The sequence below is a fragment of the Acanthaster planci genome, linkage group LG18, assembly GCF_054643075.1.
Source record: "Acanthaster planci isolate LZ-2023a linkage group LG18, COTS_SCS, whole genome shotgun sequence".
NCBI lineage: Eukaryota > Metazoa > Echinodermata > Asteroidea > Valvatida > Acanthasteridae > Acanthaster > Acanthaster planci.
This window is the reverse complement of record NC_141794.1, coordinates 8,697,309-8,710,849: the sequence shown is the minus strand read 5'-3', so window position 1 is coordinate 8,710,849 and position 13,541 is coordinate 8,697,309. Positions and strand designations below refer to the sequence as shown.

Sequence of the window (13,541 nt, the reverse complement as noted above, 5' to 3'; positions counted from 1 at the left end):
ACGGACAGAGCACATGCATGTAGCACTAGAGGGGTTACTGGTATTTATGTATATGTACACATGCTGGCCGCGCACAAGGGACTTGACACTTCTTGGCAACTGCGGTGAAGAAAAATGATACCAAACATAATTTTTTTAATGTAGGCTTACACAAAGGAATTTTTGTGGTTTGGTGGAAAAGGGACCGAGAAAAACATGCCGACTAATATGAAATGACGACCTATTAATGCCAACTCAGAAATAAAATTTTCAAAGGAAATGCATTACAGACAATCAGGATTTCTCAAACGGCCGACTTGGACAATATGACAGGTTACACAATGCCGACTAAGTCAGAGTTTACTGTAACTATAAATAGACCACTTCAATGGGGTTCTTTTGTTGGGACAGAGGGTTTGGCTAGATTCCAGGGCCTGGTTAAGTTGTTACAAATCTATACTTTTCCAGACATTGTGTATTTGTATGCTTAGAAATTGAGTTGTGTTTTTGGAAGCCATGAGCCAGTCTTGGGGAGAATTAAAAGAGAACCAAGTTCATTTTCGGAGTTCAAAGCCTTGAGTCAACTGTGTCCCTTTTTGCTTGCATTTCACTAAATTGGAGGACAGCGGTGTGATAATTTTCTTGGCTTTTCAATGGAAAAGTATGGTCAGCTACATGTGGAGTCAGCACGAAATGTCGCGGAAGCCATCAACAACATTTCCACTGAGATCAACAAGTTAGAGCAGTCACTTTTGGACAGCTGTTGAGTTACTCGTGGATCCACATCCAGAGCCGGAAGACAACAAAGCTACAAGTACATATCAGAGACACCAGACCCCTTTTTCAAGGATGATAGCAGGAGGTGACGAAAATCACAATGCTTGCAGAGGCACCAAAAGAAACTAGTGCAGGATCTTCGCGAACAGTGGAGGTGGCGTGCAGCGAGTCTGACAGTGATGAGCACTGCTATGGCTACCTTTAATCTGCGTACTACCCAACTGAGGCATACAGCGGTTGCAAACTTCATCATGTGGGCAGGCACAGGGCATTGCACACTAATACCACTCTGCGGTTGGGCAGCACACAAACATGGAATGCAGTGCAGCAACACTGCAGATAAAGGCTTGAGAGTAAGACAGGTCGTCATGCACTGAAGACTACCTGGTGCACTTCGAAAGAGTCAGCAGGATCAACTGCCGCAATCAGCAGCAGAGAGCAGACTATCTAATGGTTGCACTGAAAGGCCAAATGCTGGAAGTTGCATGTTTCTTGACAGGAAGGGAGACTGTTGCCGAGTTGGGTCAAGCCATCAGAAAATTGGTCTGCCGAGCCTACCCCAAAAGCAGTTCGAAGTTTATGAAAGATTTTGGAATTGAACACTTTAAGAACGTGCTGGACAACATTGACCACAAACGGGCACTATTCCAAGGGAAGCCATCCACGCTTGACGAAGCTGTGAAGATTGTTGCAGAGGCTGAGGAATGGTTCAAGACGGAGAAGGCCGGATGATTAAGGACAGTGATGCCCGATGCCAACATGATGAAATCTGTGCAAACCAACGAATTGGCAAAAATGGTGCGCAAACTGTTGGAAATACAGCGCTGTGGCAAGGGAAAAAAGACGGAAGAATACACATATTCCAAAACAGCAAACATCTATTATTCATTTGGACTATGAGTATGACATGTGACCCCCCAAGTACAAATCCAGTGGAATTAACCACTTCATGTCGGGCATTTTTCAATGTTGATGATTCTGGGGTGGCATGACTATCATTTTTTCCGTTTTCAAAATCCTTCAAAAATTCATCATTTCATTTAACGGTCGTTTATAGCCGCATGAAGTAATCTTTAGGCACTACTTTAAGTTGACAGGTAACCTTCGTTGATGCCAGCAGCCTTGTAAACAGAGCCCAGATTGTGCGGTGTGGAATAACTGTCTTTTGTTCACGAACCTGGCTCAGTGCACTGCTGACCTCTTTTCAATAAGGGCCAGATTAGCATGCAGCAGTGATTTGTGGCTCATCGCTGCGGTGGTGGAGCGCTTTTGTCCCCGGTGGTAATCCGCTCGCTCTCAATGCACCAAACCCTGGTATACAGTTTCAAAACAAGGCTGGATTATAACCACTTTTTAGAGTGAAAAATGTCGGTAATGCCCAGCAACCTGGTCTTTTGTTCGGAGTACGTCTTTTGTTACAGGGCCCTGTTTCCTTTGTCAGAGTTCAGAGACCCCGGCCACGCATATAAACCATACGTCTCCGATTCCGGCGTCCCCGGCAGGAAGTGGTTACGGGAATTAAGAAATTACACGTAACTCACTCGTCTCTGCATCCTTGGGAAATTGTCATAGTCATCGATGACTCAACTCATCACTAAAATTTATGATAAGACTGGAGTTGCTTTAATGGATCAAAGGCTGTTCGTTTTCATGAAGTGCAGTGGAATTCCGAAGAACCAATTATTTCCCACAGGTACTTGGCCACACCCACCATTTTACAAAAATGTGGTTAAGACAGTTTGTCCCAAAAGTCATGTTTGCCTGAATTCCGTCAATGTTTGACGAAATTATTATTTTAGTGACAATTATGGCAGATCTGAACTAGACAAATTGAAAAGACACTGTGATTTAATTTTCATGGAGTACAAATAATATTTACACATGACGCCGTGCAGTTCATAGAACACGCACCACACCAGCTGCCGCTAAATGTGGATTGTGATTTGCTCATGCTTTTAGAAGGGTAACAAACACCAGAGATCCGGATAACTGCTTTTTCATAACTCAGCTATCCAGTATTTACATGTAAAATTTCTGATTTCTCCCAAATCTGCAGGAGGCATACCGGTAATGACCGGGAACATGTTCCTAGCACAAATATCATGTTACGTTGTTCAGCAGGGACACAATGACCAGGAACCAACTCATATTGTCTGACTCGAAAATAAACCTGCTCTGGCCATACATGTGCAAAATGTAAAATTAAACCTCCGAGTCAGTGTCCATGTATTTCATGCCATCTGTATACATGTACATGTATGTGGCAATAAGACCAGTCAAGCACATGTTTATTCCCTTATTAAAACCTGTATATCAGAGTACCTATTACACAATCAGGGCAAAGCTTGCATCTTGTATCAACAGGAGTCTAGCTGAGCAAATAAGTAGTATCATTACACAGGGCTTGAAATTGGGCTAATCATCACGGGAGCAAGTACTTGCTCCCTAGACAGCTGAATTTGTCACTTAATACAGGAGCAAGTACATGCAGCTCCCATACAATATTAAAGACATATGTTCAAGAAAAAAAAGAACCTGGTCTTTGCTGTTGCTTTTGCATAAATTAATGACACTGAAAACTCACGGCTTAGACTTTGGCAGATTATTATAAGCCTTGATCAAGTTGTTATTTTTGCAGGTTGCACACGGCGTACAACTAAGTTGTGGTGATTCCAACTGGAATCTCAAACGTGCTTAGCGACCCTACGCAAAAAGTCGGGCACATTGGTTGTGGGTCTCTAAACAGCACGACAAGCAAAATTTTACTGACAAAGAAATTCTACAGGAATCAGTCAACAATCATGAATTTTGTTATTACAACGACTGTAATGTAAAATTGCAATATATTGAGCCAAAAGACGATCAAGCAACAATTGAACAGTTACATACGGCCTTTGGACATTTAAAGTGGAATTGCGTGCTGGCCTGCCGGAGATGTAACTTAATGCGCAAGTGCAATATGATCCCCAAGTCAACTGATCTACAGCTAATGTTAACTAGTTATTAATTACTTAGTTGTTGTTTCCTTTGCTTGCTTGCTTTCCTTTGCTTGCTTGCTTTCCTTTGCTTGCTTGCTTTCCTTTGCGTCTACGCAGACGTGCTTCATCATTTTAAAGATAACCAGTACTTGATCATGGGCGGGTTAGTACTCGGGGGAATTTTACTCGCTTTTTACCTGAAAAGAAAATCTGTTGGACCAAAAGTTACTCAGACAAAAGATCCAGAACCAGAACCAAAGACCTGACATGGGACGATACATGTACCTTGGATACAATGCAAAAAGAAATGACTTTTGTAGAAGGCCAAGCATCAGGCACATCAGAGTTGTGGAGAGAGTTTATTAAAGACAAAATGAACGATTTTTATGACTCGAATAGGAAAGAAACCAGGTATGAGCCGTTAATCAGAGACCCAAGTATTTTTCATCTCGACCGTAAAGATGGATTGAACGTCACGTTTAGAGGTGCAAGAGTTCTTTTAACTCAAAAATATGACAGCACAAAATTTCTTAAATTAAACACCATTAGGGCCATAACTAACACCGCTTTTGTAAGACGCGTTTTAGGATTTAGAGATTACGCCAGCGGTAAGAGTAAATTTGAAGTAATTAGAATTAGCCAAGAAGTGTCAGAACTCAAACCCGAAGCACCACCGGAAGCCCTTCCTCAAGAAGCCGATCGAGCCAGTGACATTGTAGAAGAAATCAATCGTGACGTAGACGTTCAAACAGAAGGACCAAATTACAGAGAACTACTCACCTTAGATAAATCGTTACAGACGTATAAAGTAGAATTAATTGGAAACTAGGGCAAGTTATATCAATTAGATGCAAAGATTCAATAATTCAAAAACGAGTTAGAAGAAGTGCAGTCGCCTGGAGAACGTGCAGAACTTCAACGGCAGTTAAACGACTTACGAGTCGAAGACAGGGCAGGTTAGAAGTTATCGACAGAAACATGAGCCAGCTTCGTACACAAATTAATTGCATCAAGGAACCAATTGAAAAAGTCATGAATTATGGCACAACTTTATGCGAGAAGATACAAACGTTGTTTAGAGAGCAGGGCATAAGGATTGAAAGTATTTTAACGGCTTTTTCACTAGCTGTAAGTTCCATCGTAAGTAGTATCGTAGCAGCTGTCAGAGCTGCTGGAACACCTAGCCCCACACCAGAACCCGCGCCAGAACCTAAACCTCCGGATAAAGGAGGCGTAACCGATTGGATCAAATGTCAATTACAAAATCTGGCAAACGTGTTGAAGAAACTAGCTTTGTCTGCTTTAGGCGCTTTGCCCGGAATCATCGGCAGTATTTTAAGCGGGCTGTTCAACGTGGCGAGTAAAGCGGTCGGTTGGGTCGCGGAGCACTTGTGGACTCTGTTTGTAGGTGCAGTTGTTTTGATTTTAACTTACGTGCAGAGGGTAAAGTAAGTAGGGTCAAAAAAAAAATTAAACCCCTTCTCAAATCTGGGAAGGGGTTTTTTACTCATTTAGTTATTCCGTTTAAGTTTCTAAGTTAACACTTTTCTACACACGACTTAGCTTAACACTTTATACAGCAATACACTTACGGCAATGGCTCCTACGTTAAAGACAGTTTTTCTTCGTTGTGAATGTCCAGTGGTCTCTTTTCCTGAGGCAGGGGCTTTGGTCGAGCAGGTAAAGGTTCTGGTTCTTTTTCTTCTTCTTGATCGTCAAAATCGTCTTCAGCCTCAGGTTCCAAATTTAAATTTGGCGTATTGTAGCGTTTCTTGAAATTGGTTGATCGATTGTCCGAGATCGGGCTCTGAATTTATTAGAGATTCTATGATCCTAACAAATTGTCGTTGTGCATCTAATCCCGTGCCTGGGGGCTAAAACGCTGGTCTTTGTCTGAGCTTGGGCACCCAATAATGCGTAGACATAAACTGGAATCGATTCGTTTACCTTTGTAATTCCAACGTCTGTCATCTTTGTCCCTGTGCGGAATAAAGTCTTGCGATGCAGATTTTACTTTATCGTCCTGTGAGATCCAGTCAATTTTATATTTAATCGTTACGCCCAAACCGATGGGTTGTCAATAGAGGTCCATTACTTTGCCTTCGCGACCATATTCATTATAAGTCTTTTTTTGGTCGTAGTTTTTCCCCGGAACGGGCAACCATTTTTTACACTGGTATCAGCAAAACTTGCAATGTGGTAATAATAAGCGGTGCCGAGGCCATTTGTATAAGGATTGCGGGTTTGTCTGAACGACCTCTTTGGATCCACATTAAAGTCGAGGCAAGTGGCATGAAACGCATTGTTATCGGAATAATTATTACAAGGATCAAATATATTGTCGATAGGTAATGGAAACTTACACTCGGCAAAGATCTTTCTTACCGTATAATACACGTGGAAATTCATTAAAGCAGACACGTATTGACTGGAATTGACAATCCGTCCAAAATCTATTCCACATGCAGTCATTGCGCAATACACTGCAAAATTGACCTGATTTTGATAAATGACATCAGGTCTGCATTCCTATGATCTACGACTTCTTGCTGGGTGACCTTTGGCATTTTATAAGCATTTGTAATGTCAGCAAATTTAGCCCAAAATGAATTACCTTTGTTTACTAATATGAACAGGTTACTAAAATTGATTCCCATCTTTACAATAAAGGGGTTTTATTTGTTGCGCTGTGCTTTAAAAGGAGGGGCCCCTGGTTGCACTTTTACTTCTTGATAAGCAGGCGTTTTATCTTCGGGCTGTTCTTGGTAACAGACCGACTTTGTAAAACTCACTCGCCAAGTTTTTTGATGAGATTTTTTTTTTAAATGGCCGCTTGTTCGTTGGCTAGAGTTTCTGCTCTCTCGTTTACTTGACATTCAAATTCTTTTTTGCTTGTCGATTAACTTTCTTGCAGTTTAGTGCTTGTGTTTGATCTGATCTTTTCTTTCATTTCATTAAACTTTTTCAGCTCGGATAAAATTAGTACAAATTTTTCTTGCGAAATGTCACCGACTTCAATCGCGTGCGAGACGTATTCCTCGATAGTGTTTAATTTAGCATCTACCAGCATGCAGATTTGGTCGTGTTTTTTGGTTTTAGGGACCAGTCGCCGACTGGTGTATTTTAACATTGCGTAAGCACCGAATGCTCCGATCGCGAGACCTTCCATTACTAATCCTAAGGGGCCGGTAATGACTCCTAAAATAGCGGGAATTCCTATAGAATAGATGCCAAAGTTACGCCTATCGCTTCTACGCCGTATTCCACGTAATTGAGTGCAGTGAGTTCTGTTTCATCTTTTTGTAGCTAGTTTCGCGCGCGTCACGTTCTCTTTGGATGTGAGATTTGACTTCTTCGATCTTTCTGAGCCTGTAGACTTTAGTTTCTGCTTGTTCGACCGAGTTTAAACTTAAATCTGGTTGTTTAGCTGAATGTGGGTATTTTGACAAATCTGGATATACGTTAGTCGTCATCTTTTTTTATATATGCATTTTTAAAAAATGTATATAAACAATTTTTAAAATATTTCTAACTCGAGTAAACCCTGTCACCTTTATCACTTAACAATTGGCCTTTAATGTTTTTTAAAGAGAGAGTTAATTCGTCAATCTATCAATTTTTTGGGTGTTTTATCTGTACTAACCAAATCGCGAGAATTCGCATCTACAACGCCAAATAAGTCTGAGGATTGCCTGTTATAAAAATTGGTGTCGGTGTTTAACTGCTTACAATGGATAAATAGATATTTAACGGGATCTAAATCATGATCACCTTTATAAATGGTCATGTGTGTAAGGTCGTTTCTGGGTAGGTTCAACAAATTTCCCACTTCTTTGTTTAAAATCAAATCAAGCCTGGGGTCTAAAACGGCTAAAGTCACCAAGTTAGACTCTGCATGAAGTTTAAAACTTACACCAGGAATTGCGTTTAAAATAACATCAAACCATCACATTTCCTCTGAAATTAAGACTTTTAGGATAGTCCATAAACCACCAATAATTATCATACTCAGGACCATGGCCATCAGGGATCCAAACTTATTTTCTTTTAATTGCGGTCGTAATGAAACGCTATTAAAATCCAATCTGTCAAAAAATGCTTTAAAAGCCTCTAATAATCCCGTCAATTTAGATACTATTGAGTGAAATATACCCCTTCTTCCTTGCAAAACACTTTGGAAATCGTTTATCTGTGAATCAATTCCATAAAAAATCTCTCCAATTTTATTTTCTGCAGCAAGAAAATTCTGACTGTTTATTGGACAAGTTTCTAAAAATTCGCTTGTGGTGTCCACCGTTTCTTCTAAATTTATGTAGTCATCAAAATTAACATACGAACAAAAACCACCAAAAACCTGATCTGCCGTAAGATATTCATTAAAGCACTGCTCTAAAATGCCGAGTATCTCAAGTGCATGGGCTTTTTGAATATTATGGCTTCGAACAGCATGTTCCCATATAGCTAAATATTCATACGGTTTTTCTAAAAATCATTCATGGTAGCTATTTCAGAAACAAAGATACTAAATAACCGACTGGTTTCAAAACTTATTCCACCAGCAACTTTATCTGTTAAAAACATATTTTTATAATATTTCACTAATTCTGTGTTTTTTTATTCCTTCTATACCTAAAGTCATAGGCGTTCTTTCTTGCCACTCAATTCCCGTAGTTTTGGTAATATTAAAATACTTGGTTTCCAATTGCATATTTTTGACTCGAATAGATGTGTTACTTTTTTCGTTATGAATGATATTTTGAGTCTAAACCTCTGTGGATTTTTGGTCAAGTGAAAAGTGTGAGTCTTCATTTTATTATAAACATTTTAAATATAAACAGGTTTTTCAAAGTTTTGTTGAGCAAGTTTAAATTTATCGAGGGCGTTGGCCAAGTGCTTATCCAATACTTGAAATAAGTCTTTAATGGTTGATTCAGCTTCCCCGGTTACATTTTGGTATAAGACGGCAATTAAGGCCTTCAGCGGTTTGCCTCTAGAGATCTTGCCCGCTAAAACTCAGTTTAATTTATATTCTATGGCACCTGCTTGATCATGCGTCAATTGAACGTTTAATTCTTTTAAAATTTTACTCGACTTTCGCTTTGGTTTTTTACAAACAAAATGCTGGTTATGTTTACCGCCTACATTTTTCACTTAGTCTGAATAAATCTGAGCTATTATTAGTCCGCAATCCCAGCATGCAAGTTTAAATTCTCTTGTTATTATGTTGTCATATGGGCAAGTGGGTTCTTCTGATGACTGCTGTGGCCAAGTAACTTTTATTCCAGTTAGGTGGTAAATTTCTTGATCTGTCATTGTTTTTATTAATAGTCTATTTATTTAAGGTGGTTAAATAAGGGGTTTCTAATCATGCTTTGTAATTGTTGGCATCTAAAATTTCTACTTTCTTCCTCAAGGGCCAACGCATATTCAAGATAACCTGGAGGTAGGCTGGCGTGCGAGCTAGATCGAAAAACTATTTCTTCAGTTTAAGGTTCTTCGGTTTCAGGTTCTTCGGTTTCAGGTTCTTCGGTTTCAGGTTCTTCGGTTTCAGGTTCTTCGGTTTCAGGTTCTTCGGTTTCAGGTTCTTCGGTTTCAGGTTCATAGTCTTCTTCAGATTCTTCGTCTTCAGGTTCTTCGTTTTAATATACTTCTTCTGTTTCGTCAATCATTAGGCCTATTTTTCTCAACTCATTTTCTATTTCGGGTACGGGGTCATTATGTGGAATTAATTTCAGTCTTTTTATAATCGTCATTTATACATATTAAAAACTCATTATGTCTCAAGTCCGTGCAATTGATGCAATAAGTGCAACAACAAACCAATGCCAATTTTTCACAAAATTCACAGTCCCAACAACTTTCGCATTTCTGGCAAGATTCACATTAAAAACAATTGGCACATCCAGCGCAATGTGTACAATGCTTGCAGTCCTGACACGAATGGATACAGCGACAATTTGAACAGTTGTAAGAATCGCTGCCATCTATTACGTTAACAGACGTTTTTGCAAAAGTGACAATTGACGTTGTTTGTTTTTTTCTCGCTTGTTTTTTTCATCTCTAATTTTATATAAGGTTTTAAAAAAAATCTCATTTTTCTCAAAGCTTCAGTGCAGAGAGAATTTTTCCGGGGAAGCAGGAGTCACGAGTTCAGGCCAGGCAAGTCGAGACTTGTAGCAGGTGGGAAAAAGAGGGGATTTCCCTTTTCTTTGTTTGAGAGTCACGAGTTGTTTACACCGGAGTAAAAGGCCGAGGTTGTTTGAGCGCGAGCGGTTTGGGTCTGTGCAAGTGGTGGGAGCGCCGGGGTCAAAGGTCAAGGTGGGTGAAATGGGGAAGCCCCGGCGCTGTGGGCGGTGGAGCGTGGAAGCAGAGTGGAAACGGGGGCTGTGCCAGAACTGTCAAATTCCTACTACTGTTTTGACCACAGCGATGTTTCCCGTCGTCTTTTTCGCGTCATATTTTTGGAGCGGAGTTGCCTACGAGTATAAATTTGGTATCACTGGAAAGACAATTCCTTTCTCTTTATTCTCTTATGCATATCTATAAAAGTTATAAATGGGGATCACTCCTCAATATGCCATGGCAGGTCATAAATATACATGAATGTGCATGTACATACATGTACATGTAGTTGATCATTAATAAAGGTGGACTGCAAACGCCGCAGTATTGTGTGAGGATTGCTTTTCTTTATAATATCCTAAGTGGCACAGGATCCAACAGCTGTAAAAAACTAAAACTAATTTTTTTTTTCACAAACAGTTGCTAGTTATTGTTTTAATATAGGACTTTACTTACCTCTTTGATGTACTGCGCATTTCTCTCCAAGGATGGCGAAAATTTTTCAATATTCTCTGTGAGTCTCTGTGGAACAGGCCAATTAAAGTAATCTTTTTGAAATCTTGATTAGTATTAATCAATATGACAATATGATAATATTTAAAAGAAAATGACAACATTTTTCTTACATTGGCAATGTTTTTTCATAACCAGAGTATTCAGGTGAAACTCTTTGAGTGCTGATTTCCATCAACTGAGCAGACCTAACCTCATTTTACTGCAATTTGTACCGAAGGTATCAAAATCTTGGGCTGAATCTCATGAAGGTTCCTGAACAGTGCACACATGCCCTGACTCCAGCACAGCTGGCTGTGTGTGTTGATATGTCTGTGTGGTTTCATACAGGACATTGATTTCGCTGTTGTATTAAAAAACCCTTGATTAAACATTCAAGCTTTGATTGGAATGTACGTTACAGTTGAAATTGAGAACAGAAAAAAGCCGCTGAAGGTGCTGATATTTTTCCCTTTTTTGAAAAACTTTCTAAGGTTGATATATATACATGTACATAGAAAACAAATTGAGATTTCAGATTTGCCAGAAAAAAGTCCTTAACAATACCTTTACAAACCAAACAAAGGAGAGAAAAATTTCACTTTGATATATCGTGAACAGTTTTCTTGTTATAGCCTCTGCAAGTTTGGGTGCTTTGCTAATTTTTGGCTTTCATGAATTACTTGTTTATGGAAAGCTGGAAATTGGTGTGAAGGTTAACCACTACCTGCTGGGCGACCCGTTTTCGGGTACGTAGGCTTTATATGCAGAGCTGGGGAGCCTGGAACTGGGACAAAAGAGTTGGGCCCAAAAGACCATACTCAACACAAAAGACCGAGCTGCTGGGCATTACCGACATTTTTTCGCTCTCAATAGTAGAGATAATCCAGCCTTGTTTTGAAACAGTATACCACGGTTTGAGGCACTTAGAGTGAGCACATTACCACCGGGGAAAAAAGCGCTCCACCACCGCAGTGATGAGCCACACAGCACTGCTGCACGCTAATCTGGCCCCTACTGAAAAGAGGTGAGCAGTGCACTGTGCCGGTTTCGGGAACAAAAGAATCTTACATAACACCGCACAATCTGGGCTCTTTTTCCTGGGCTGCAGACCTGGCTGAAATATTCAGGAGTCAATGAATTTTACCTGTCAGCTTTAGAGTAGTGTCCAATGAGTCCTTCATTTTGGTATAAACAGGACTCGTATTCTGATGGTTTCTCAATAGAAGTACGAACACAGCAACAAGACAAAACATATTTCAACGACACCCAATTCAGACCAATATTTGATGCCTTTGGACACGTGTTGCGAAAATTTGTCACATTGTAAACAAAAAAAATGTGATAGTCCAGGTCCTTAAAATTGGATTGATTTTTTGTAAAACACATTTTCACACCTCTGTACTGTAATTTTCTAAGGGGATATACAAGAACCTTGTATGATAGGATTACTTCGCAATGAATACTGTACAAATATGAATAAACAATCAGGAAGTTAAAAGATCGAAATTTTGCATTATTCGGAATGGAATGACTAAATGGAATTTCCAAAATTCATATACATGTACTTAATAACATAAACATACAAATACCATCCCAGTGTCACATAAATCCTAATCCCCATGGTGTGTGAAATTATATTAATATTGGAGGACTGAGGGCTGTTAGATTTAGGCATCAGCTTTATACTATATGTTCTACATGCACTAAGTATCAGCCTCATTGGAGATTTAGTCACCTACATGTAGATAAAACTGAATGTGGAATAAAATATTCACTAAATGTTTAAATCAATCTTGGCTTTCATAGGGATTTAAAATTTATGATACCTTCATCTGTTTCTTACATTTTTTAGTCCTGTGTGAAGGTACTTGACATCCTGAGAGATGAAGCAGCTCAACTGCATAAACTGCTCGGTAGACTTTGATTCCTCTTCCTCTGGAGCTTCCACACATTTCAGACTAATATCAACAAGGGAATAAAATTGCACAGTATTGCAAATTGGAAATGGAATTATGAATGTGTGATTCTTAGGTGATTGGGCAAAGCCAAATTACATATACATGTACCTACTTTTTTAAAAGCTGAATGACTTCTTTTGCTTTTGGCTTTGTTTTTTTTCTCTCTCCAAGAATGCTTCCAATAAACTTCCTGTACACAGAGTTAACTTCATCCCATACACAGAAGACTCGCAATATCTGGTCTTCATGTCTGGCATTAACAAGCATTCTACCGTCAGCATGTTCAGGCAAATGCTGGACAGTGTCTCCAAGATAAACATAGAGTCATGATTGATCAGCATGTTCTTAATGTCTCAGGAAGCCATTAATATCCCAGGAATCTTGTCATTCAATATTGAAGGATTTACCCCAGCAAAGAGAAATGTACTAAATCACACAGCCACTCACAACGTGCTTGTAATAATGCTCTAAGAAACTTCTTTATGAAAGCAGGGCTAAAATTCCAGGTTTCTATTACTATGCTTTCACAAGTCATGTAAGGAGGTAAAACCAAGGTATTGCAACCTACACAAACTTCTACAAAAAAAATTGTACTGTGACAAACCACATCTGATGAGGATGCTGATCTCCAGTGGCACCTGTTTACGGTGCAAGGCCTCCATATCATCAATGTTTACAAGCCAACACCAACTCGGCTTGTTCAAAGTGATGCAACCTACACATTGCTTCCTGTGCTCTACTCAGTGGATTTCAACTGCCAGCACAATGACCGGGCTACATTTCCTCCATGGGCATGAGCTGTGTCATTTGTGAGTATTAGAACTTTATCTTGCCTTTCTTTTTCACAAAAATTCAGCCAGCAACATTCCTTTCAAACTGCTTGGATTCTACAACTAATCCAATCTAGCCTGGCGGCACAGCGATTTTGATAACAACTAAAGACTTACTCGTTCCTGATTACTTCCTAAATAGCCATCGACTAATCCATTTACTCCTTTCCCACTACAAAATC

General features: G+C 39.6%; 1 protein-coding gene across 4 annotated transcripts in view; it reads right to left on the bottom strand.

Moving 5' to 3' along the window:
* The window catches only part of usp14 (ubiquitin specific peptidase 14), a 62,125-nt gene that overhangs the window by 28,718 nt on the left and 19,866 nt on the right, over nucleotides 1–13,541 (bottom strand). For all 4 annotated transcript variants that reach the window (XM_022252105.2, XM_022252106.2, XM_022252107.2 and 1 more), the window contains exons 7-8: nucleotides 12,415–12,529; nucleotides 10,533–10,598 (exon numbers count right to left, since the gene is read on the bottom strand). In XM_022252105.2, the coding sequence (XP_022107797.1) occupies nucleotides 10,533–10,598; nucleotides 12,415–12,529 (181 nt within the window). The remainder of the gene's footprint in view (nucleotides 1–10,532; nucleotides 10,599–12,414; nucleotides 12,530–13,541) is intronic.